At 36.5% G+C, this 23,699-nt stretch overlaps 7 protein-coding genes across 11 annotated transcripts in view; 6 read left to right on the plus strand and 1 right to left on the minus strand.

Moving 5' to 3' along the window:
* LOC132204027 (NUAK family SNF1-like kinase 1) overlaps positions 1–2,868 on the minus strand; it is a 37,538-nt gene extending 34,670 nt beyond the window's left edge. The window contains exon 1 of the mRNA XM_059632243.1: positions 2,542–2,868. Within this exon, the coding sequence (XP_059488226.1) occupies positions 2,542–2,762 (221 nt within the window). The 5' untranslated portion in view covers positions 2,763–2,868. The remainder of the gene's footprint in view (positions 1–2,541) is intronic.
* Positions 2,869–5,438: 2,570 nt separating this feature from the next.
* Positions 5,439–8,074, plus strand: LOC132203998 (ataxin-7-like protein 3). 3 transcript variants are annotated; one of them, XM_059632192.1, is made up of 6 exons: positions 5,439–5,596; positions 6,261–6,568; positions 6,624–6,844; positions 6,891–7,129; positions 7,183–7,277; positions 7,340–8,073. In XM_059632192.1, exons 2-6 carry the CDS (start codon positions 6,268–6,270, stop codon positions 7,627–7,629), a joined length of 1,146 nt encoding a protein of 381 aa, XP_059488175.1. In that variant the 5' UTR covers positions 5,439–5,596; positions 6,261–6,267; the 3' UTR covers positions 7,630–8,073. The 3 variants fall into 3 exon arrangements, with proteins under 3 accessions (XP_059488175.1, XP_059488177.1, XP_059488176.1); XM_059632194.1 differs by having other exon boundaries at positions 6,903–7,129; positions 7,340–8,072; XM_059632193.1 differs by lacking the exon at positions 5,439–5,596 and adding an exon at positions 5,604–5,788 and having other exon boundaries at positions 7,340–8,074.
* Positions 8,075–8,152: 78 nt separating this feature from the next.
* On the plus strand, positions 8,153–9,980 carry LOC132203999 (carbonyl reductase [NADPH] 3-like). 2 transcript variants are annotated; one of them, XM_059632195.1, is made up of 7 exons: positions 8,153–8,226; positions 8,534–8,578; positions 8,720–8,848; positions 8,918–9,049; positions 9,102–9,355; positions 9,414–9,622; positions 9,700–9,980. In XM_059632195.1, the coding sequence occupies exons 2-7, from the start codon at positions 8,555–8,557 to the stop codon at positions 9,822–9,824; spliced, it is 873 nt and encodes a 290-aa protein (XP_059488178.1). In that variant the 5' UTR covers positions 8,153–8,226; positions 8,534–8,554; the 3' UTR covers positions 9,825–9,980. The 2 variants fall into 2 exon arrangements, with proteins under 2 accessions (XP_059488178.1, XP_059488179.1); XM_059632196.1 differs by lacking the exon at positions 8,153–8,226 and adding an exon at positions 8,364–8,387.
* Positions 9,981–10,929: 949 nt separating this feature from the next.
* LOC132203968 (glycoprotein-N-acetylgalactosamine 3-beta-galactosyltransferase 1-like) lies at positions 10,930–13,036 on the plus strand. 2 transcript variants are annotated; one of them, XM_059632145.1, is made up of 8 exons: positions 10,930–11,168; positions 11,307–11,395; positions 11,452–11,607; positions 11,666–11,807; positions 11,856–11,974; positions 12,036–12,149; positions 12,205–12,374; positions 12,750–13,036. In XM_059632145.1, exons 1-8 carry the CDS (start codon positions 10,999–11,001, stop codon positions 12,951–12,953), a joined length of 1,164 nt encoding a protein of 387 aa, XP_059488128.1. In that variant the 5' UTR covers positions 10,930–10,998; the 3' UTR covers positions 12,954–13,036. The 2 variants fall into 2 exon arrangements, with proteins under 2 accessions (XP_059488128.1, XP_059488129.1); XM_059632146.1 differs by lacking the exon at positions 12,750–13,036 and having other exon boundaries at positions 12,036–12,170; positions 12,226–12,321.
* A 558-nt stretch (positions 13,037–13,594) lies between these two features.
* Positions 13,595–19,259, plus strand: LOC132204077 (uncharacterized). Its single transcript, XM_059632325.1, has 23 exons — positions 13,595–13,829; positions 13,907–14,087; positions 14,140–14,252; positions 14,344–14,499; positions 14,552–14,690; positions 14,757–14,875; positions 14,931–15,041; positions 15,105–15,262; positions 15,315–15,449; positions 16,044–16,306; positions 16,366–16,466; positions 16,530–16,685; positions 16,735–16,873; positions 16,928–17,040; positions 17,096–17,200; positions 17,251–17,411; positions 17,579–17,783; positions 17,833–17,988; positions 18,041–18,179; positions 18,232–18,350; positions 18,403–18,513; positions 18,571–18,728; positions 18,782–19,259. Exons 1-23 carry the CDS (start codon positions 13,802–13,804, stop codon positions 18,917–18,919), a joined length of 3,204 nt encoding a protein of 1,067 aa, XP_059488308.1. The 5' UTR covers positions 13,595–13,801; the 3' UTR covers positions 18,920–19,259.
* A 224-nt stretch (positions 19,260–19,483) lies between these two features.
* LOC132203966 (glycoprotein-N-acetylgalactosamine 3-beta-galactosyltransferase 1-like) lies at positions 19,484–21,073 on the plus strand. The gene is made up of 8 exons (XM_059632143.1): positions 19,484–19,658; positions 19,710–19,801; positions 19,858–20,007; positions 20,061–20,199; positions 20,250–20,368; positions 20,419–20,532; positions 20,588–20,742; positions 20,794–21,073. Exons 1-8 carry the CDS (start codon positions 19,510–19,512, stop codon positions 20,980–20,982), a joined length of 1,107 nt encoding a protein of 368 aa, XP_059488126.1. The 5' UTR covers positions 19,484–19,509; the 3' UTR covers positions 20,983–21,073.
* Positions 21,074–21,239: 166 nt separating this feature from the next.
* Positions 21,240–23,675, plus strand: LOC132204031 (glycoprotein-N-acetylgalactosamine 3-beta-galactosyltransferase 1-like). Its single transcript, XM_059632247.1, has 8 exons — positions 21,240–21,463; positions 21,526–21,623; positions 21,680–21,835; positions 21,897–22,035; positions 22,089–22,204; positions 22,265–22,366; positions 22,417–22,577; positions 23,083–23,675. Exons 1-8 carry the CDS (start codon positions 21,240–21,242, stop codon positions 23,581–23,583), a joined length of 1,497 nt encoding a protein of 498 aa, XP_059488230.1. The 3' UTR covers positions 23,584–23,675.
* The last annotated feature ends 24 nt before the right edge of the window (positions 23,676–23,699 follow it).

Here is a 23,699-nt window from a genome sequence, read left to right on the forward strand (position 1 = left end):
TGGGAAAAAATTTTAATGGCTGATTTTATGGCACCTTATTTTTAATGGCCGAGCGGTCACTCTTTACGCTTTATAGAATGGAATAATAGATTATAAAACAAAAAACAATAAACGATTGGAGCCTTTGAGGCTTGTCTATATACAAAAAAAGGAATAACAAATTGCCGTTTTTATGAATTATTGGCCCTATATACGAAAGAGCGTGGGCCCTGAAACACGATTTCGCCTTTCGTTGCCAGTTTTCTGGGCTCGACTTCTGCGGGGCACACATCCAAAATAACAAAACCCGCTGCGCTCGGCGAGTTTATCCGAGCGCAAAATTTAAAATTTGCATGCATACATTATGCCCCACAACGTCGCGTGGCAATTTATCAAAATGCTTTGTGGACTCTTTCATTCGCACTCCTCTGCACTTATGGTGATGAAACCTGAGAGTTCTGGTTCGAACTTCTTATTTTTTTCATCCAAGTCTGAGCATGCGAAAATATAACTCAGCTCGCTTTATGAAAAGAACGCTTAAAATATTCGTGTGGTCGACGCAATATATCATAAAAGCGGCGACAAACTTCTCTCTTTTGTAAGTAATGAACATGGCGGCGGTGGCGGTGCGTTATTAAAAATGATTATCAGCAACTGCTAAGCACGGTTGCTTGGAACTTATTAACAGCCACACCAAATAAAGCAAAAAGACGTCCGCATTTAGAGAAAACGCGAATGAAAGCGCCGCGGGCGTCGCTGTAGAAGCAGAAGCGCGAATATTTTGATTCGCATCTTCTCCGAAAATGGCAGCGACCAAGATAAACAAGAAACATAAAGACGAGTTTATTTGGCGCCAGTTTTCTGCAACATCCGACCTGGAGAGCGCTTTATGTCTTTCAAAATCACCGCTGATAAAGTGAAACGTAAATTTGGAGAGAGAGAGAGATACAAACGCCCATAAAGAAGTGACCAATTTGGGGCGCCGCGTCGTTGGAGATCCTTTTTATTTTGTGACGCTATCGAAAGAAATATTCGAGAGAGATGTCGGCAAAAAAGCATCTCAAGAGCGTTAGATTGAAGGTGGTCGGTCGGTCGTGAGCATAGCTGGCGCGGATTATGTGATTAGAGGCATGTGGGAGGAACGCATGACTCACAAAAGCAGCGACTCGCACGAAAATAAAAATGTGCCTTCGCGCGTGTGGGTCGTCCGAAAAACCACTCGCCTGATCAACGTTGCCCAGCAAGTCCGCTCCCGGAATTGATCTCGCATTTAAGAGTAAAGCGACCGGTCATACAAACGGATTAAAGTCAGTCCAATTACACCGCAATACGTCAAGGCCGCAGTAAATTTTAAGTAACACGTTAAGATGAAAAACTTCGAAACGATAATTAAATTTAAAAGAGTCATTACTGACAATGAGAAGGAATTTTGTTATATAATTCATTTTTCAACCAGAATTATAAATAAAGAAGAAATTTGTTTTGTTTTTCAATATCATTGAAGGTTTTAGAAAATTGCACAAAAATAAAAGCAGTCAATTTGTTTAAAATTTCAAATTTCTCATAAAAATTGTAATCAATCCTTAGGCTAAAACAGCTAATTGAATTATTCTATTTCATTGGGACTAAACAATAACTTACGCCTTTGGCTGCCCTGATAAATTGAAATCCGTTCTTTCTCTCCCATAATGGCAGTGCTAATTTTATTTGTAATACTCCCCGCCGTGCCAGATTTATGAGTTATTTTAGAAAAGCCGCACCAATCATAACTCACGTATATCAAAGGGTGGGCGTGCGGCATAATGATATTATTTATGTTTTTTTTATTTCAAATTGATATTGCATATAAAGCCGTGCTGATTAAATTATCTCATTTCCACAAAAGAATAAAAGGGAAAATCCGAGCATGGTTTAAAAAAAAATCATGTCACGTATAAATATTGGCAATATTAATGAAAGTGTCTCTTTTACACAGTTATAAGAATTTCCGGCGTGATTTATTGAAGCATAATCCATCATTGAAGTCTCTTTTTACATTTGATCTAACAATAAATTATGCAAAAACGGTCTACATATTAAGGATACTAACATAGAGTAAATAAAAGCTCCTCTTGTACAAAATTTTTAGGTTAGTTAAAAATCATCATCTTTTTTTTCATAATTAAACAAACAAAAGTAAAAAAAATAAGGAAGTGTAAATTTTGTGCATAAAATTTTATGAAAGTCTAAAGCGAAATAAACTTAATTTACGTCATTTATCCATTAGCGGGTGAATTATATTACTAATCAAACTAAAAGCCTCTTATAAATACCAAGGTCACCATAATCCTGCGAGCGTTTCTCTAATTGCAACAAGAAGCACCCCTGCCATATAAATCCTTCCATTGTCTTTTGTGAAATCTCCCGACTCATCCTCTATTATCTCGTTTCGACGCATATACTTATATTTTTATACGCACTTCAATTTTTTTTTACAACTGAGCGGAAAAGAAAATAAAAATATAAATTTTTGATTGCGATCGGTGCAGAGAATGGAAATAAAAAATCAATAATGCAACTCACGTGGCAAAAGGTGCCGGGTCCATGTCGTAGTACTTCTCGATGGGCTCCCTTTTGATCAGCTTGGCCAGCTGCGTCTCGTCCACGATCACCAGCCCCTGCTGCACATTCTGCTGCCGCCACTGCACCACCTTCTTGCTTCCGCCCCGCATGCGGCGCGCTCGGCCGCCCCCAGAGGGACCGGCGCCGTCGGCGGCGGCGCCTCCACCAGTAGGGAAAATCATGGTCAGCACCCGCAGACCAGCATCCACCGGACGTAGGACAGCAAGACGCTCCGACTGTTTAGCAACCTCGGAGGTTCAGGTCTCGAGCGCGAGTGCCGAGTCGCCGGTTGGTGCCGAAGCAGCAGCCGCGGCGGCCCCCACTTCCCCCGCGCACTTGTTGTTGCCTTTTTCATATATACTGGCACGTTCAAGCTCCGCCTAATCTTCTCTACTTGGAAAACGGCAAGGCCGAAATCGAAAGAAAAAACTTTGTCAATTGAAAGTGTAAATAAAATATTATATAATTGGCAATAACAGCTCATCTAATGTTTACAACAGGTGGTCGTCATGTGGGTCTCTGGCGGTTTTGTTTTTAAATTCTATGTCCAGCTGGTCAGCAGAAAAATCATTATAATTCATAAAAAGTGAAATGATGAATTATTTGCATACAACGTGTCTATATCAATCCGAGCGTGCTTTAGAATCTAATTTGTAATGTCTGTTTAACTTTGGTGTTAAAAATTGCATGGCTTTCCTTGAATAAAACGAAAATATTTTATAAAAATAATGCAAATGGTAAAAAGTTGAATCCATTTAAATTCACTTCTTGTTGTTCAAATTTTAAAAAACAATTTTGAACAAAATCATCCAAACTTTAATAATTGCTTAAAAATAATTGCTTGTGTTTATTGTAACTAGAGGCATGTGCTATTCTGGTGAATTTTATTCTCATCATCTGCAATTCATTTCTTTTAGGAAAAATAGTCGCTCTTAGCAAATATTTTTCATAACGAACGTTTAATAATTGAACTGAATTGAACAATATTTATTTTTCTTAACAGAAAAATTTTCCCCGGCTGATTTAAACATTTTCCAATCATGATGTGAAAATTTGTTTTTATTATAAATTTTTTAATCATTTGATCTTTTTAACTTTTAGCAATGTTAACAAATTAATATTTGAAGTTAAAAGTAGTTATTTGTTATTCTTAATTAATTGTTTGATCCCAAAATTTTGATACTCTTCATGACAACATTCAGAACTTTAAATTAAGTTTGATTTTGCCATTTTATTTTAGAATAAAACTTCATGAAAATTTTATTCATGCAAAGTTAAGAATAAAAATATTTATTGTTATTTAGTTGTCTCATGTCGATTATTAAATTGAGATTAATTAAAATAATATCAAAACATAAGTAAATATCGTAGATGAAGTAAAACGTATTCCAATTTAATTATTCTCTTTTGTCCATTAAAATTCGAATATGAACCATAATGTATTTTCTGTTTTCGTCTTGAATTTTAATTCTTACTTCATTTTGTATTTCATTCAACTAGGCAAGACATGCCCAAAGGGTAGTAAACATTTTTTGGCTTATTTGGCGCCACAAATTAAATCATTGACTCATTAACACACGCGTCCCTTTTACATCTCGTAAACAACGTTCTTATTACCTTTATGAAAATAATGATGCAAACGTCCACGCTAATAAATACAATAAGCGCAACTAATTAAAGCGAGCGGCGCCACGGTGCACAGTAGCGATGCCCGACGTTTGTATTTTTATTGCAAAAATGGAAAAATGCTCGCGGAAGAGTGGCGCCAACTGCGAGAAATACTTCGCGCATATTCTTTTCGCTAGAAATCGCGTAATTATCATGAAAAGCATGATATTTGCTGCCGCGGTCTCGTCGCGCGAGCAGAGAGAGCTGACATCAGCAAAGAGAGCTTTTACGATTTCCCATTCGCTGCTGCTGCTGCTGGCGGCGGCCTGACTCAAAAGGAATGCAACTTTTATATTATTTGATTTGCACTGCGGTGTTTGCGGTGCGCCATTACTATTCACGGTCGATGAGATGCTGCAAAAATTCTGCAAGAATATAATAAATTTTATTTTTGTTTGCACAGGTGCTTATTTGCGTGTACTCAATTGAGTATAAAATATTGCTTAAAAATCTTTAAAATCTTTTAAAATTAGAGACTTTTGCTCAAAACGACACTTTATTTTTTAGTCTATAAAAATTTGCAAGGCTGGTAGTTTTTTTAAACTGAGCTCAAATGCTTTGAAGTGGGCGACTAATTTTTAAATGTGATATATTTTTAAAGTTTGTTCTTTGCTGATTACAAATAATCAAATTTTACAGAGGTTTTGAGGTATGTGACATTTTTTTTTATTTGCAGATAAAGTTATTTGGAGCAACAGAAAATTCTGACATCAGAATGATCAGAACCAATCAGAACCAAAATAATATAGGATGAAATAAAAATTTGTTTCAAAAGTTTGATAAGGAATAAAATACAAAATGAATAAATATTGAAAAGTTGCAGTGCAAATTTTAAAAAATTATTACTAGAAAAAAATAAACAAAGGAGCTAATTATTTTTGTTCTTTCAGTAAAAATAAAAAATTAAACGAATTAAACAAAAGATATTGTAATTTAAATTAAATATCAATATTTTGAAGAAATAATTAATTACGCTTGAAATTAAAAAATAATATGCCTCAAATTCGTGAGTTGCAACAAAAATTCTTGAAACTAATTCGGTGTGATCTTGTTGGCGAGTGTGATATAAAATACAAAGTACCATTCATTGTATTGCAGGGTTACGACACGGAAAGCCTGTTGCTGCAGCCACTCGGCCCCTGCGAGGCACGCCGCGCCGCAGCACAGCAGCGAGCTGCGATCGACGTCGGTTGCCTGCTTTACAGGGGCGTGACGTCATCACATAGAGGTCTTTGTCAGCTGTTGGGTTTGTTTGCGGCACGGACGGTGGACGTTGATCGCTCGGGACGAAGCCCTCAACGAAATGCACGCCAGCCGGACGCGCTCGCCGCCCGTCTAGCCTTCCAAGGTACGATCGGCGCCCCTGGCCGCGTTCGGGGCCGCCGCGGCGCCGCTTGCGGGGCCACCGAGACGGCGTGTGTAACGGCATTGGCGGAGCATTGACCCGGCCAGCTGTCATTTCGGCCGCTTAATTCTCGGCCCTCTCCAAATCAAAATTGCCGAATTCAGGAGGCCGATGTGACTTGCTCGAACTGTCCTGGTTTGTGTCAAAGTTCGATCTGCAGTTCAATCGCCATTTTGCGTCGGATTTTATTAATAACCCGATTTTCTAAATTATTTTAATCCTCAATCATTATGCATTATTTAGTGTTTGTTTTGATCTTGTATGAATACGAATTGCATGGATTTAATTGATATTCAAATTGACAAAAAGTTGCTTCTGGAGATTTTTCGCCGATATTTTTAGCCGGAGACCCTTGGAATTGAATTGCGCAGATGCAACGCACTTGCAAAGCATAACAAAAATAAAACATTAAAAATGTCCTGAGAAACATTTTTCTTCGGAAACAAGGAGTGGTCCGAAGCATCGCACACATAATAAATAAAAAGTTGCAAAAATATTAAATTTTCCTTTTTTGTTCTGAAAATTTAAAAAAGTTGTAAAATATTAAATAGAAATTAAAATTAAATTGTTGCCCTAATTTTGTTTTAATTAATTTTCTTCATTTTAGGGGCCAAATGATCAACATGGACGGCCTGGTGAGCCGGTTGTCCGCGTCGGTGCTCGAGGAATTGGTGGACGACGCCGTGATGGGGGTCATATTTGATGTGCACCGCGCCTCCAAACTCGGCTTCCTGGCCGTCGAGGACGGTTGCAAAGGCAGCAATGGCGAAACTGAGCAGAGCCATTCCATCGTGATCGGGCCTAACCTGGACGTCTTCGGACAGGCCGCCCTAAAAAACAAACAGCACGAATGCATCTGTCCCAGCTGCAATCGCACCCTCGCCGCCTCCAGATTTGCACCCCATCTTGAAAAATGTTTGTTTAAAAAACTTTTTTATTCAAATAAATTAATTTTTCCATTCATTTGTAGGTATGGGTATGGGCAGGAACAGTTCGCGAATTGCAAGTAGAAGAATCGCCAACAGTAGCAAGGAGGGGAACGGCACGGGCAGTAACGGTGGAGGCAGCAGCAGTGCTTTCCCGACCGGTATCCTCAGTGACGACGAGGATGACGCAGATTGGACTTTTGGAGGGACGGAAAAGAAAAGGAAAAGAAAAGACAAACACAACAACAGGAAGAAAAATTCAAAAGTAGCTCATTTATTTGAGGTCATTAAAAATGAAATAATTACAACAGAAAACTTTGCAGGTAAAAAACGGAGCCTCGGCGTCAGTTACTGCGGCGGCGGCGACAGTTGCAGACCACAATTTCGCATCGATGGAGGGTGCGGTTGTGCCCGTAGAGCAATCTACCACCCTTTCGAATGGTCCTCTCAGTTACGAGACTTTAGGAGTTATGGACAAAAAGTCACTTTTGTTGCAAATGTGCGGAGTCGTTTCGGAACACACAGGGAAACTGTGCACTAGATCTTTGAGGTAGCTTTTTATTTTGGGACTTTGTGCGTAAACTTAATTTGGTAAATTTGCAGGTGCCCTCAACATTCTGACGAGCAGAAAAGAAATATCAGATTAGCCCTTCTGGGTTCTCAGTATGAGCAAAATCAATTATTAGGGACTTATATTAGTAAGTTTGCAATAATTTAAAATATTAATTTGGCTTTGATTACTAATCACAAATTTTTACAGAGTCTGAGCCAGTGGATAGTGATAATGTAGGTAATGTCGACGTAGATTCTTACGAGGACGGGGATAGTCAAGCAGTACGGGATGCCCTGACTCGGGGAACCAGTTGGGACCATGCAACCGAGCACTCGGGCACCTCATCCCCTGCGGACTCGACGTCCACCACTAGCTCCTCCTCGAAAAAGCCAATAACTCCTAAAGGCGGAAAGAAAGGCAAAAAAGGCTCTAAAAATAGCACACCCCCGAGCAGTATTGCTGGTAATGCTGCTCTCGAAGATTTGTATTCCCATTAAGTTTTTTTAGGCAGTATTCCGTACTTAATTATCTTTTAAGCCAAAGCTCATTGTGAATAGTAGCCATGTAAGTCAAACGTCTGCTCCGATTTGTACTTATTGTAAAGCAAAAAAATCAGAATAATTATGGTAACTGATCGACACATTGTCTTTTAAGTGTGGCAATAATTGTAACGTGCATACGAGTAATGATAATTTATTGCAGAATTTTAAATTGTGTGATATACTTTTTGAAATATCAAACATGTGTCCAGTTTCCTCCCAGATTAATAAAAAGATAGAGCGCGCCGTCTGAAGTTAAGCTAAACAATGCTCATTGTTGCGACTGATGTCTCCTATATTCTTAAAATGGACAAGAAAAACGCGGAAAATAAAAAGAAAAATAATTCTCTGTAGGTGTACGATAAAATGTAATAAATGACATGTTACAACTATCAATTCAGCTTTTGTTCATTTAAATTAAAAAACATCTCTTGAGGGGACAAGCTATATCGAAATGTTGGTAGTCCTGAGCGGCAACAAACCAAATTCAAGGCCAATGAGCAGGAGAATCGAGCTTCAAGCCCCCAAGCCGAATTCTGTAAACAAGATTGAAGTGTAGGCACTCTTTGCTGTTTTTTAATTTTTCGTTTATACTTAAGGGCACAAGAGCAGTACAAAAGTCGCACCAAAATAAGTCTTAAATTTTAGTTTAGATAGAGTAGAATTTATCGAATATAATTAATTTTTATAAGCGTTTTAGGAGACTGAAAATATTTGTGGGTGCCGGCTTTACGATAAAAATATAATTTAAAGAACTAAAGATAAACTCCCCAACTGAACCTTATCAATGTTAAAAATTTAATAGGCTTTAAAGGAGATGTTTGATAATAACTTCAATTTTTAACTAGAGCTTGATTTTTAGTGTGGAACTGAGGTCGCAGAAATGGCTGGAGTAAAAGTAGCAGTGGTAAGATTAACTTTTTTGTAACAATTTCTCTGTATATTTTTGGCGCAGTAGAATATGAATATTAAGCATTATCGTATTAATTAATAAGTAGATTCAATATCAGATTAAACATTGAAAATAAATTCCAAATCATCACAAAAGGTGACTGGTGGCAACAAAGGAATTGGCTACGCCATAACTGCAGGGCTCTGCGAGAGGTACAATGGAACCGTTTATTTAACAGCGAGAGATGAAGTCAGAGGCAGGGAGGCCGTCGCCAAATTAAATAAGGTATATTTTTAATCAAAAGTCAGCCGTAAAAATACAATTTTGAACAATAATAAAAATGGATATTTTCAGCTGGGCTATAAACCTTTGTATCATCAACTGGACATCGATGACCAAGGAAGCATCAACAGGTTTAAGAGATTCTTGGAGGAGACGCACGGAGGGCTGGACATGCTTGTCAACAATGCTGCCATTGCTTACAAAGTAAAATTTTTAAACTTAAAAAGGGAAAAGATTCTGAACTTTCTCTGTTTAGAATGATGCTACTGATCCATTTGGGCAGCAAGCTGAGGACACGATCCGAATCAACTTTTTTGGGGTCTTGAACACCTGCCGCACACTTTTCCCTTTGCTTCGCTCCCACGGACGAGTGGTCAATGTTTCGAGCTCCTGTGGCCACTTGTCCCGCATTAGTGGCCAAGAGCCTCAGGCCTCTGAGTTGAGAGCCAAACTCTCCTCTCCCAGCCTTACTGAGGAGGAACTCTGCGAAATTATGACCAATTTTGTTAAGTATGCACAAAAATAATTTAAATAAAAAAGGTTTCTATTTACCTTTTCTTCACTTTAGGGCAGCAAAGGCTGGAAACCACTATGAATTGGGGTATCCGAACAGTTGCTATGTGGTTTCGAAGGTTGGAGTCAGCGCCCTGACACAAATCCAGCAGAGGACCTTCGACAACGACACTTCCAGAGTTGACCTAGTGGTCAACAGTGTACACCCAGGCTATGTGGATACTGATATGACCAGCCACAAGGGGCCTCTCACCATTGAAGAAGGTAAATATTTTGTTGCCAAAAGTTTTGATTTTTATTTTTATAAATGCAAATGGAAATACTTTTTTTCTTTTTCAAAGGTGCTGTTGCCCCACTGCATTGTGCCCTTCTGATACCAGATGTGAAGGAGCCAAGAGGCCAGTACGTATGGAAGGATTGCTCGATTGTGGACTGGGTCAACGGCCCGACACCATCTGGAGTTTAAACTCTGCCTCTCATTATACATCAATACCAATAGAAATATCCAAACTATTTTGCTAGCAGCACATTACATTAATGAGATTGACATTCCTGGTGTACTGCATGTTATAAATTAGCATCATTGAATAAACTATAATAGTGCCTAAAACATCAAACTCAAAGTTTTAATCCACAAGCGACTTCAACTTAAATTTGCTGAATTTGATATCGTAGTAGGTGCATCAATTTGATCAATTATTGCTTTTTAAATTAAATGAATATCGATTAATATAAATGAAAAAAGTAATTCGTGAATATATTGCAAGCTCAGTAATTACAACCGCTCTGATTATCAAGTAGTAACACAAGATTTAAGTTTTATTTCCATGAGAGAGCTTCTAATTTTGATTATTATTTCATAAATCATTATTTGATTTATTCCAATGATTGAGGTACAGTTTGGAATTAAATTTAAAAATACCTTTCCAATTGTTTCCAATAATGTATGCAGTTTTTTTTACAATTTAAAGATAATTTTTATATTTATTTCGATCAATATTAATTACGCAGAACAAATTGAAAAATTCCAAAAATAAAATTAAAACCATACACTCCGGTCTTAATTTTATATGAAAATGAAATGATTTAATAACAAATTTACATTTATTAATTAAAGCTATATATATTGTATTCAAATTCATTTAATTTATTCCTACTCTACCTTTATTACCATTTTTCTGAACTGATACAAAATGAATTTTAAAAAATGATTTTAATTTTTTTTCTGATGAATTTTTTTACATTTGTACAAAGAAAATTTATTCTCTAAAAAAACTTCACTGTCTGCAGCTCGGTGACTTTTGAACCCCAGGAGTGGTACTTATACACTACATAAAAAATAATTATTATTAATAACTGCTAAACATGCAAATATCTTCTTCATGACTGCCTTTTATTTATAATTTGTTTAACTAGTATTAAAGAAAAATGTCATGCATGAGTTTAAAGATAATATAACGAGCAGTAACTGTCAAAGAAAGACAAATTGATGCACGTCCATCACGCTCTGTATTTCCCCAACGCGTGGTTTGACTTATTACAGGAACTTACGCAGACGGTAAAAAGCTGCAATGTGCCCTTAATTTTCGACTGAACATGAGCATTGTTCGGATAAAATTTAGCTTCACCTGTTGTTAGCAATGGCTAAATACAAAAAAATTGCCTACAAAAATATTTATATGGTTTCAATATTGGAGCAGTGTTTGTACAATATTTTTGGTGCATTCTTACTGGGATTTTTGCTGGGAATGTTCATGGCGATGTTAATGTTCAACGTTCCCAAAAACCCAAAAATGTTTCTCCAGGAAAGGTAAAAAAAATGTGAATTTGGATGTTCAACTTTTATTAAACCAAAGAGGTATATCTAAACGGTTGGATATTAAAAATTCATCATTTTAAATTTTTACACTTAAATGAATAGTGTTTTTTTTTTGTTTTTTTTTTCCAGAAATAAGGGAGTAAAAATTCGAGTTGACACTAAATTTATTACAAACCAATCAAGTAAAAACATCACTTTAGCAAGAATGTTGGATTCAAGTAGACTAAAAATTTAGAGTGCATTTCGATTAAATTCAAATCTAATTTGCGAGCAGAGGCTAAAAATATTCAAGGAGCGAAACTTGCCCAAAGGATGCGAATTCTTTGTTGGGTCATGACGGCCAAACGCAACCACAAAACCAAAGCACAGTCTGTGAAAAGAACGTGGGGCCGGCATTGCGACAAACTTCTTTTTTTCAGTGAGACGGAAGGTGAATAAAATATCTCGATCAAATAGCCCGGCCAAAAATTTAATAATCTTCATTGCAGACTCCGACGTTCCCACAATTAAAATAGAAAATGTGCAATCTGAGCGGTACGGGCTGTGGACAAAAGTTGTCGGTGCTTATAAATATATTCACAAGTACCATAGAGAAGAATATGATTGGGTCCTGCGAGCTGACGATGATACGTAAAACCAGACTTAAAATTTACAATTTGAAAAAACAACATTTCATAGGTATGCCATAATAGAGAATGTCAGAGAAATGTTGCTTCCCTACAGCCCTAACCAGCCAGGATATTTTGGCTATAGATTCCTCCCTCATTCTCCAAAGGGCTACTTTAGTGGCGGAGGAGGCAAGTGTTCCTCTTTTTTTTAAGTAAAAATTACTATTAACAATTTTGTTTTTAATTTTAGGTGTTATTTTAAGTAAAGAGGCTTTGGATAGGGTTGTGACCAAGGCGTTTGACAATAAACACAACGACTGTCCGAACATCACTTTTTCTGCTGGCGACGACGACGTAAAAATTGGTTAAGTTCACATTTACATCGGTGTGAAAATATAACCAATTTTGCCTAAAAATAGCACAATGTCTTTACTCCGTAGGTGTTTTGCCAGACGATTCGCGAGATTTCCAAGGGCGCAGCAGAATGCATTGTTTTAACGTGCAAACACATCTTTCAATGAATCCTAATATCATAAGAAAAGGCCCGATCTCGTGGTTTTGGCAATACTTTTATTGGACGTGGAAAAAGGTGAATTATTCAAATTTAGATTCAATGAAGCCTTTGGGAAAAAAATATGCGAAACAAGGCCAGAAATCATTTAATTTTTTGGAGAGGTGCGGAAAATGTAAATCAAATTTTTGGGGATTTTTAGAAAACCCAAAGAGGACGAGAATAAAAAAAAACCATTTTCACTGATCTGTTATATTCAGTTCTATGATTTATCAATTCATTTTTATTTTAAAACACTTTGTAAACTCTTCATAAATTTAAGTAAATTTAAAAATTTGTGACAACTTTGACTATATAGTCAGTAAAAAATGTAACATTATAAAATATTGAAATATTTCAAAACAAATTTTCAGTAAATTTTTGATAAATATTTATTAATTTGATTTTTTCAAGGGCTTAGCGTGTTGCGGAGAGAACAGCATCGCCTGGCATTATATTCCTCCATTGAAAATGTATACCATTGAGTACTTGGCGTACATTGTAAGGGTGGAAAATGTCGTGTTCGTATCACAAGCCATTGCTCCTGAAGAAGGAATACCAGAAATCACTTCTTCTACTACTCTTAAGTCAATAGGTATGCCTGTTGGCGGCCACTAAAAATAAACGTAAAAAAGAGCACTTTGTGCGGTTTTTAATTAATTATTTTGACATGTTTGAAAATAACTCAATAAAAAAAAGTACACTGCAAAACTGTAGAGTTGTTTTTTAGGACTAGGCTAAGGTTTTCTTTATTTCTCACAGACCTCACAGTTCATTTTATAATTAAATGGTGATTTTTATTTTGAGCGCTTAAACTCCAAAAACGTGTAAGGTGGAATTAGCTCTACTTTTTGAGGACTTTGAAAATAGTGAATATATATTTCATTGTTAGCTAAAATTATTCAATATCGTGAAAGCTTTCAACGCATATCAGTTTATAATTTATAGTGAAAATCTCTTAACTACCAAATTCACCGCAATCTAATAATCGCTTTTATTATTTTTAACACTTGACAAAAGATAAAAATTTGGGAGCAGTGTTAAATGTTCCCAAAAAATAATGTTGATATAAATGTCAAATGAATCAATTGATTACATCAAAATCACTTTTTGTGACTTTAATTATGCGTATCTAAGGCTTATCTTATATCACACTCTGCAGATATACCGATCCAAAAAGTTATAAATTCATAACTAAAATTTTTGCTTGAATACGCTTCGTCCGATAGGATAAGTTTACCGATTTTTTTTATTGAATATAGGTTGCACTTTCAGAGATAAGAATTTAAGAATTGCCTCACCTATAGCGATAAGCAGAACGCGGAGAACGCCAACATTGTAAACATTTTTCATGAAACATTTAGGCATGCATCATGCCAGCTGCCAAAATAACTGGTAATTCAATAAATTTTTATAATCTCTGCATTTGATTTTACGGTGATTGATGACGTGAGGCGGCTTTTAAGATGATCAAAATGCAAAAAGCTGATGCTGGTAAGATCATATTTTCTCACTTGTAAAAAATTAAAAAACAATAAAAACTGTAAATTTGATAATAATTTCTATTTTAGGGCCAATAATTGTAAGGAGTAGTAGAAGTTCAGCACCCAGGCTTTTGTGTGCGTTCGCTGTAGGAATTGCGGTTGGCTTTGCGATGTCTTCAATTTTAGTGTCGCACAGTTTTTTAGAGCAAGATCTATTTGTCAAACTGAAACATGCTACTCACCACGATGTCGCTCAATTGGAAATGGAGTACGAGTTATTGCCTGAGATAATTTTTTTTCTCAATTTAATTAATTGAAAGGACCAAAAGCCCAGCAGACTGTCCGCCGCAGGAGGCAGCGCAGAAAAAGACGCTTTTACAATTGGCCCATGACATGGAGCTTAACTCGTCCTTAGCGTTGGAGCTCCTACGCAGTAAATCAATTTATATTTTCATTATTTATTTCTTTTTATAAAAAAAAATAATATCACATGGAAAAATATTTATAGATCTGATGATCCGCAGGTGCGGAGGAAATGAATGCGAGAAATTTGGCGAGCAAAGTGCGAGTTTTGTGTTGGGTGATGACGACCGAATCGAACCACAAAGACAAGGCATTTCACGTCAAAACTACTTGGGGGCGGCATTGCAACAAGCTCATATTCATTAGTGACGTAGCAGGTCCCCCGCATTACCAAAAATAGAGATCAAATGCTGATTAAATTCTACACAGATCGCGAACTACCCTCAGTCAAACTGAACGTGCCGTCAGATCGTAAAGGGTTATGGGCAAAAACCGTGGGCGCTTTCAAGTACATCCACAGCAAATACAAGGATGACTACGACTGGGTCATGAAGGCAGATGACGACACGTAAGAGAACATTTATTAAATCAGAACACCGTGAAAAGCAAACGATTAAAATATTTAAATTAAAAGGTATGTCATCGTAGAAAATCTGAGGTCAATGCTCCTTCCGTATTCTCCTAAGGAACTGATTTACTTTGGATTTCGCTTCAAACCACACGCACCACTTGGCTACATGAGCGGAGGAGCAGGTTTGGGACAGAAATAAATTTTTTTGCTGATTAATTTCTTTGCAAATTATTACAGGCTATATAATGAGCATGGCAGCCGTGTCGGGCCTGGTAAATGATGCATTTGATGGGAAAATGAAAGGCTGTGCTGACGATAAAAGTGAAGATCATGAGGACATTCTCATTGGTATGGGTTTTTTTAAGTTTGATTTCTATAATAATTTAATAATTAAAACATTTAAAATTTTAGCTGAATGTCTCTACGTGATTGGAGCAAGACCTGGCGACTCTCGGGATGCTCTAGGCCGAAACCGCTTCTTTCCGTTTGCGGTAGAAGATCACGTAAATCCGTTTCAAGGAAACCGAGACTGGTGGTACTGGGAATATGTTTATTGGCCAGTTGAAGGGGTAAATTAAAAAGTAAATTCTAAAAATTGTTCAACGATTATATTTTTTATAGGGACTTAACTGTTGCTCTGATCAACCAGTATCTTTTCATTATTTGACCAGCACTAAAATGTACATGTTGGAGTATTTGATTTATCACGTCAAGCCGTTTGGTGTGATGCATTTGACACAATATGAAGTACCTCAAATATGAAAATCCTAAATACTGCTGACAATTTGGAAATAAACAAAAAGTATGATTGAATGCTTGAACATTATTTATTTTAATTTTGAATGCAATAACTAATTGTATAAAAATTTAGTATAAAATCAGAAAATAGTGCGATTTGATTTCACAAATTTCTATCCAATTTTCAAAAATTTAGTACACAACTTTTACGATTTCCAACTAAAAAAGCCCATTGTTATGAATGTTATATTTTTTTGTCGCGTGTTCTTTAAAATTATAGGTTAAATCTGGGAACGGATGTTGAGGGGAAAGCAAGACTGTAGTTGCAGACACTTTTAAATTATGCACCAGTTGACTAAATTATTTAATATCCTTTTTTTCAAGAAATGAAGACGGCTTAAATTAATATTTCAATTTTAGAAAAAATTCTCTTAATAAGAAAGTAAAGAGTGAAAGTTTCAATAAATATACATTCCAAAAACGCTTTTTGATTGTGAGTTGGTGATGAAAAGTGGGACGTATGCCAGCTGAGCAGGGAATGATTTTTCAGGATGTGACGCGAGACCATCACAATCCACTCACTGGCGGCGGTTGCAACATTGATCTCACTTTCATTTGCTTCTAATTTTATGTAGTTGGTCAATTATGTTTGAAGAAAAACGGAATTTAATCTTGCCGGTCACCATCTCTAATAATGATCGAAAATCGCCTTTAAAAGGGACTTGCCCGCCAAAAATCGTGTTCACGTTTACGCTCGGGCTGTCGATTGGGTTCACTTTGGCGACGCTAACACTCACTCGGTATTCGGCTTTCGAAAAAGCAAAACTGGTGAGATCTGACATCGTCAGCAATAGTTTGTATATTGAAGAGGATACGTAAGAATAATTTGATTCGTCACTTTGTATGAAATAAAAATTGTGACTTATATTTGCAGGTCTTTTGCGAAAAATGGTTTAAATATCTCTAAAAAAATTAACAAGGTATTTGAATTGAAAATTGACTTAAATTCAACGTTTGTACACGAGCTTTTGAAAGGTAATATCTAGCGTATTAAAAATAACTCTAATTAATAAATGGTCTTACCTTCTGATGGAAAAGGCTCTGAGGAAGTTGCGGCGCGACGCCTTGCTCATGAAATCCGCATCGTTTGTCTCGTCTTAATCACCACGCCTAAAAAACACAACGACACGATCCACGTGCGAGACACTTGGGGCAGGCACTGCAACAACATCCACTTTATCAGTACACAGAACGGTTAGGCCAAAAATTAATATGACTTTGCAATGGGATAATTAAATTTAAGACTCTTTGCTGCCAACGACCAATGTTGAAATTCCTCCAAACCGAGATCTGGAGTGGGCGAAAATGGAAGGATCATTTAAATTTTTGCTGAAGAACAGGATTGATGCTTTTGATTGGGTCGTTAAAACTGACCAAGACACGTGCAAAATTTAGTTCTGTCAATAATTCGTCATAAGAATTTGTTCATTTTAAAGGTATATTGTTGTTGAGAATTTGCGAAAAATGGTGGCCAGCCATTCCTGCAATGTTCCAATTTACTTTGAGCTAAATTATGAATTGAACCAAACCAGCGGATTAAACTCTGCAGGTTCCAAATAATTTAAAAACAATAACTTATTTTGAAATACATTGAAAATTTTAAGCTTATGTTTTGAGTAAAGAGGCAGTTCGGCAACTTGTGACGAATGGGTTCAACGAAGAAAATATAACCGAGTGCAATGGCGCCAAGAACAAAACAGCAAAAATAGGCAAAATTAAAATAATAATTCATCACTTAATTAATTTGAAATTTCTATAGGCAATTGCTTTAAGGCACTTGCTTTTAAGGAAGAGAGTACGTTGGATGTTTATAAGAGAAGGAGGTGCCTGCCCATCACTCACCAAAATAATTTGTCAGATATGCAAAACCAAAAGTGTGAATGGTGGAATGATGATTATGTTTTTTGGCCCATGCATGCTGTAAGAAATTTTTTTTATTTCCTTACGATTTATTTACGAACAAGAGAAACTGTTTTAATGTATGTTGGTTATTTAGTACAAAATGATATTCATATTAAATTGAATATTTAATTGATTTTTAATTATTCGTATAATAATCTATTGAAATTAATTGCTTGTTAATCAAGGGCTTGAACTGTTGTTCTTCGGAGCCGGTTTCCTTCCACTTGGGCAAACCGACGTTCATGTACATGCTCGAGTATCTAATTTACCACGTGCGTCCGTACAGTGTAATCAGACGCACAAGAGTAAAGCAGGAGCAGTTCGAAGCCCAGCCAACCGAAGAAACCAGAATGATTTTAAGCAACGCAAACAAAAGAGCAGGATACTCGGGTACAGTGCAAAAAACTAAAAAATAACGAATACATTTGATGATCTGTAGGTGTGGATGCAATTAATGCAAAAAAATTGGCGAACGAAGTGCGAATTTTGTGTTGGGTGATGACGACCGAGGGAAACCACAAAGAAAAGGCATTTCACGTCAAAACTACTTGGGGCCGGCATTGCAACAAGCTTATTTTCATGAGCGACGTAGAAGGTACATCGTAATTAATTTAAATTACTGTAAATTATTTTTTCGCAATGGCCAGATCTTAGTCTACCCTCAATAAAACTTGACGTGAAGAATGATCGCGCTGGATTGTGGGCGAAAACCGCAGGTTCCTTCAAGTACATCTACGGGAAATATAAAAACGACTACGACTGGGTCATGAAGGCTGACGATGACACGTGAAAATTTGAATTAATTCAGTGAAAATAAAAATAATGACAAAAAGAGTAGGTATGTGATGGTGGAAAACTTGCGGGCGATGCTCTTACGACACTCCCCAAAAGAACTTATTTACTTTGGGTATCGCTTCAAACCTCACGCACCGCTTGGCTACATGAGCGGAGGGGCAGGTTTGTTTTATTTATTTATTTTTTCATTTGGCAAATTCGTAAATTAATACAGGGTATGTTTTGAGCATGGAAGCTGTAGCGCGACTGGTAAATAATGCATTTGACAAGAATAAGAAGGGCTGCGCTGACAGCAAAAATGAAAATAGCGAGGACGTTAATATTGGTAACAAAAAAATTAATTATATCCTAATGAATATTTTACAAAATTATATAATTTTAGCTGAATGTCTCCACGTTATTGGAGCTAAGCCTGGTGATTCTCGAGACGCTCAAGGCCGAAATCGATTTTTTCCGTTTGATGTGGAAAATCACGCAAATCCAGATCAAGGAAAGAAAGATTGGTGGTACTGGGAATACCTTTATTGGCCAGTCGTTGGGGTAATATTTTTGCTCATTTATTGTAAATTTCCATTATTTAAATTTCCAAACAGGGACTCAACTGTTGTTCCACTGAGCCAGTGTCATTTCACTATATTCCTAAAGCTACATTGTACATGTTGGAATACTTGTCTTATCACGTCAAGCCATTCGGAGTGATGCATTTGGCGAAATTTGAAAATGAGCACTGAAAATTTGGCCACCTGTCAAATGAATACAATGGAAATCTACTTTTTTGCTGCAGTTTACAGCTATGATATTTAATTTAGTTTTTATAATTTTTTACTACATTAAAAACGTAAGAAACTAAGTAGTTTTTTTTTACTATGTTTAATTTTTTTAATTGAACGTGTTAAAATGTTCTTTAAGGAAAGAGATGCATGGCGTGTTTGTTCCGAGTGATTGCAATAAATATACGTAAATAAATATTCAAAAAATAATGTGAGACCAAAGACTTTAAATATCTTGTCAAGCGAAAATCGTTGTGAACTCTTAAGCAAGGTTAAAAGTTGTACTCTATGATAAGTTTGAAATAAAGCAATATGAAAAGGAACAAGTCGTTTTAAAAGTAATTATCGTTGATTATTATAAACTTGATTAAAAATAAAAATTAATATTGAAAGAAATAACGATAGAGTCGAATAAAATTTAAAATGAGAATTAAATGGGTTGAGGTGATGTGTGATGTGAACCGCAGTCTATGGCTGTGTTGTGTGCTGTGTGACGTTGTAAATGATCACATAGCGGCACGCGTCGTTAGCCACACGGCACAATTTTCACCATGGAGCGACGGACACGGCACGAGACTGGCTTCCAGTACCTTTTCACCCTTGGCATTGTCGTAGGCGTAGCAATCGGGCTCATCACCACTTTATTTCAGATCAACCCATTTATAAGTGATGAACTGCTTTTGTCACAAAATACTGATGAGTATGGCGAAAGTCGCATTTAATTTAATTTTCAAGCTTGTTTCCTGTCTAGAGATGACAGTTACGAATTACAAAAAAGTCTTCAAATGATATCCGAAAATCAAATTCAACCTTCTTCAAACCTCCCAGGGACACTTTTAAAAAGTATGATTTTTATTATATGTAAAAATTTTACTTGCGCAACTAAACAAAATTTTAAGGAGCTGAGGAGGTTTTGGCCAGAATGATCAGCGCCGAGGTGAAAATTCTCTGTCTGGTCATGACGAATTCGACGAGAAAAGCTGCTCATCATGTGAAATTAACTTGGGGTCGTCATTGCAACAAACTTATTTTTATTAGTGATGGAAATGGTATTCTTTTATGTCAAATCTTAAATAACTTAAATTAAATTTATTAAGTAAAGATGAATCGTTGCCCAGCGCTGACGTTGGCAAAGAGTGGCACAGAGAAGGCTCCTGGGCAAAAACAAACGGAGCTTTGAAATATGTGTGGCGAAAGTACCGAGAAGAGTTTGATTGGATTATAAAAACAAACGATAAAAAGTGAAAATTCATCAAATATTGAAAAAAAAATCTTAAGGAAATATTTTTAGCTATGTTTTTGTTGAAAACTTGCAAGAAATGCTGTTGCCATACACGCCCGACGAACCAATTTTCTTTGGATTCAGAATGAACCCAATTCTACCTCAGGGTTATATGAGCGAAAATGCTGGTAAAACTTTCGACCTATCTGCTTCATTAACTGAAATGGAAAAAAAATAGGTCTGGTTATGAGTAAAGAAGTTGTCATGAGGTTGGTTAATAATGCTTTTGACGGCAAAGACAAGAAATGCCCTCAGTGGAATGATAATAAACATCCAGACGATATAAAAATGGGTGAAATTCAAAGTTACAAATTTTATTATAAAATTTGAAAATGTTAAAATTGAAGGTATTTGTTTGGCGGCGGTGAACGCAGTTGCTGGCGATTCTAGAGATTGGGAGGGACGAAACAGATTCTTCCCCATGGACGTGGCGACTCACGCCTTCGTCCAACCGACAAAATACAAGTGGTTCTGGACTTATACTTTCTGGCCGGCTTTTATTGTAAATAATTAAAATAAAAAATGTATTTAAATAATAAAAAAAAATTGATAGGGCATGGAGGGCTGTGCAGACACCCCCGTTTCTTTCCACTACATCAAGCCTGCCGTGATGTACGCAATTGAATATCTGGCGTTCACTGTTCGGCCTTTCGTGGTAAATCATTTGGAAATGAACACACCTGCTCCTACGCCAGCATCAGCGAATCTCAACCAAACTACGCCCGCTGTAGCTGGCAAATAAATTTAATGTTAAATTAATCATTATTACGTGCAGTTTTATCATTTTTTTTATTTGAATTTTCTACATTAGTTTTGTTCCTATTTTGCGATAAATAAAATAAAAAAAACAGAGGATGCTTCTCTTTTAATTGTGATGCTGGGAAAGTGGGGCATGCGTGATGTGCCAGCTGAGCAGAGAACACATTTCCAGGATGTGACGAGTCTTTTTACAACATTTTCCCTGCATTTGTTTGGCCTTTTGCTTCACTCAGTATAGCAATGCACGAAGAGACGCGGAATTTAATTCTGCCCAGCACAAGTAATGAACGAAAATCGCATCCAAAAAGGGCCAGTCTGCCAAGAATTGTGTTCACATTTTCACTTGGGCTCTCTTTTGGGTTTACTTTGGCGACGTTGATTCTCGCCCCGTACTCAACTTTTGACAAGGAAGAACTGTCGAGATCTGGAGTCTTCGGCAAGAGTTCTTTCATTCAAGAAGAAACGTAAAAAAATAATTTAATAAAAATATATATATTTTAAGCAATTTTTAATTAATACATGGCAGATTTTTGGGAAATGGCGTGAATGTCTCTAAAACTGTTCAAGAGGCGTTCGAAATGAAGCTTGACCTAAATTCAACGTTTGTTCACGAACTTTTAAAAGGTAATATCATAATCTTATAAATTGACAAAAAAAATCTTCATACCTTTTGATGGAAGGATCGGAAGAGGTTGCGGCGCGGCGCCTCGCTCAAGAAATCCGCATCATTTGTCTCGTCCACACCATGCCTCACAACCACAATGACAGGGCGGCCCACGTGAGGGACACGTGGGGTAGGCACTGCAACAACATCCACTTTATCAGTTCAAAGCGGGGTGAAATTCAAAATATTTTCAATAACATTAAAAAAATAAAATTGATTTTTTTTTAACTCAGACCCTACGTTGCCCACAACCGATGTTGACATTCCACCGAATAGAGAATTAGAATGGGCAAAAATGGAGAGCTCGTTTGATTTTTTGCTCAAGCAAAGAATTAAAGATTTTGAATGGGTCGTCAAAGCTGACCATGCCACGTAAAAAATTAATAATTAATAGCCACATGCATTCACTGACTTTTATTTTGAAGGTATGTTGTGGTTGAAAATTTGAGAACCATGCTGTCCAGCTATTCCTACAATGATCCTATTTACTTTGAACTCAATTACGAAATTAACAAGACAATCACTGGATCAAATAATGCAGGTTCATAATCAATAAAATTTATGAAATTTACATTTTCTTTTGATTGACTAAATTTTTAAGCTTACGTTTTGAGCAAAGAAGCGATAAAGAAGCTGGTAATAAACGGGTATAATGGAGACAAGCCAGAATGCAAGGGCGTCAACAATAAAATTGCAAGAATAGGTACTTAAAAATAACTGATTCAGAAAATCATTATAATTTTTAATTTCAAGGTGACTGTTTCAAGGCGCTTGGTTTTAAGGAAGAAACCCCAGTGGACGAGTTAAACAGAAGGCGGTGCCTGCCTTTTGATCGCGATAATAGTTTGAGAGACCTGGAAAGCCTCAAGGGGGAATGGTGGAAGGATGATTATGTGTATTGGCCTATGAATGCGGTAAGAAATTTTTCATAGTTGACAAATTGCTTTATTTTAAACTTTAACTCATTTATATTAGCCAATCTCAATTTGTTGTGAAGATAAAAATATGAATGTTGTGGAGATGTAAAAATTCGTTATAATTATGCCTTTGCAGCTGATGTTTTTATTATTCATACTATTTTTATTTAATTAAAATATATCATTCTTTTGCACTGAATAAATACATTAAAATAAGTTAAAATTTAATGTAAACAATTTTTTTTAGTTCTTTTATTACCAGCATTGGCGTGAAAATTATTCTTTCAGCCTTACACCAATTATAATAATCAACCCCTGACAGGAACCTGTGTCTATTATGGGTTGTTGATATTTTTTTTACCTTTTATGAAAACTTATTATTTTGATTTCGGCTGGATTTTGACCATTTTATTAATATCACCTGTATATATCAGATTTTTCTTAATTTAAATTAAATAAAAATTTTAATTAATTCATACTTTCTCATCTCTGTCCTTTATAGGGTTTGAACTGCTGTTCTTCCGAGCCTATTTCCTTCCACTTGGTCAAGCCGACATACTTGTACATGCTGGAGTACTTGATTTACCATGTTCGTCCGTACAGCGTGATCAGACACACGAAAATCAAGCTGCCGATTGCAGACGACCTAACAACCGCGGCACCAACCGAAGGGACCACGACGGCCTCGAGCACCACAACCAAAAGCTCAAACGCGTCTTTGAGTAGCACTTCTGCTAAAAGCGTGACCGCCGCAAAGCTGAACTCCACAAATTCTACAGCAAATTTAAACACACCGATCAGTGCCAACGCAACATCCACCACCAGCCCTTCCACCACTGCAAAAACTAATGCAACAACAGTGGCAGCGTCGGCAGCGATTGCATCAACGTCGACTGTTAAAAATGCTTCCATCCCTTCTACCGCCGGTGCAACCACCAAGGCTGCAAATTTGACGGTCGTGGCAAATGCAACTACCAACACCACTACAGTAAAAATTACATGAAAATCGTTCAAATTATTTTACGTGTGAAATTGTGCATGCAAACTTCAATGCTTGATTTTTTTTTTAAATTTTATTAAATAAAAATAAAAACAAATATATTTAATATTCTTTTTCCT

Source organism: Neocloeon triangulifer, unplaced genomic scaffold, assembly GCF_031216515.1.
Source record: "Neocloeon triangulifer isolate White Clay Creek 2 clone unplaced genomic scaffold, ASM3121651v1 ptg000020l, whole genome shotgun sequence".
Lineage (NCBI taxonomy): Eukaryota > Metazoa > Arthropoda > Insecta > Ephemeroptera > Baetidae > Neocloeon > Neocloeon triangulifer.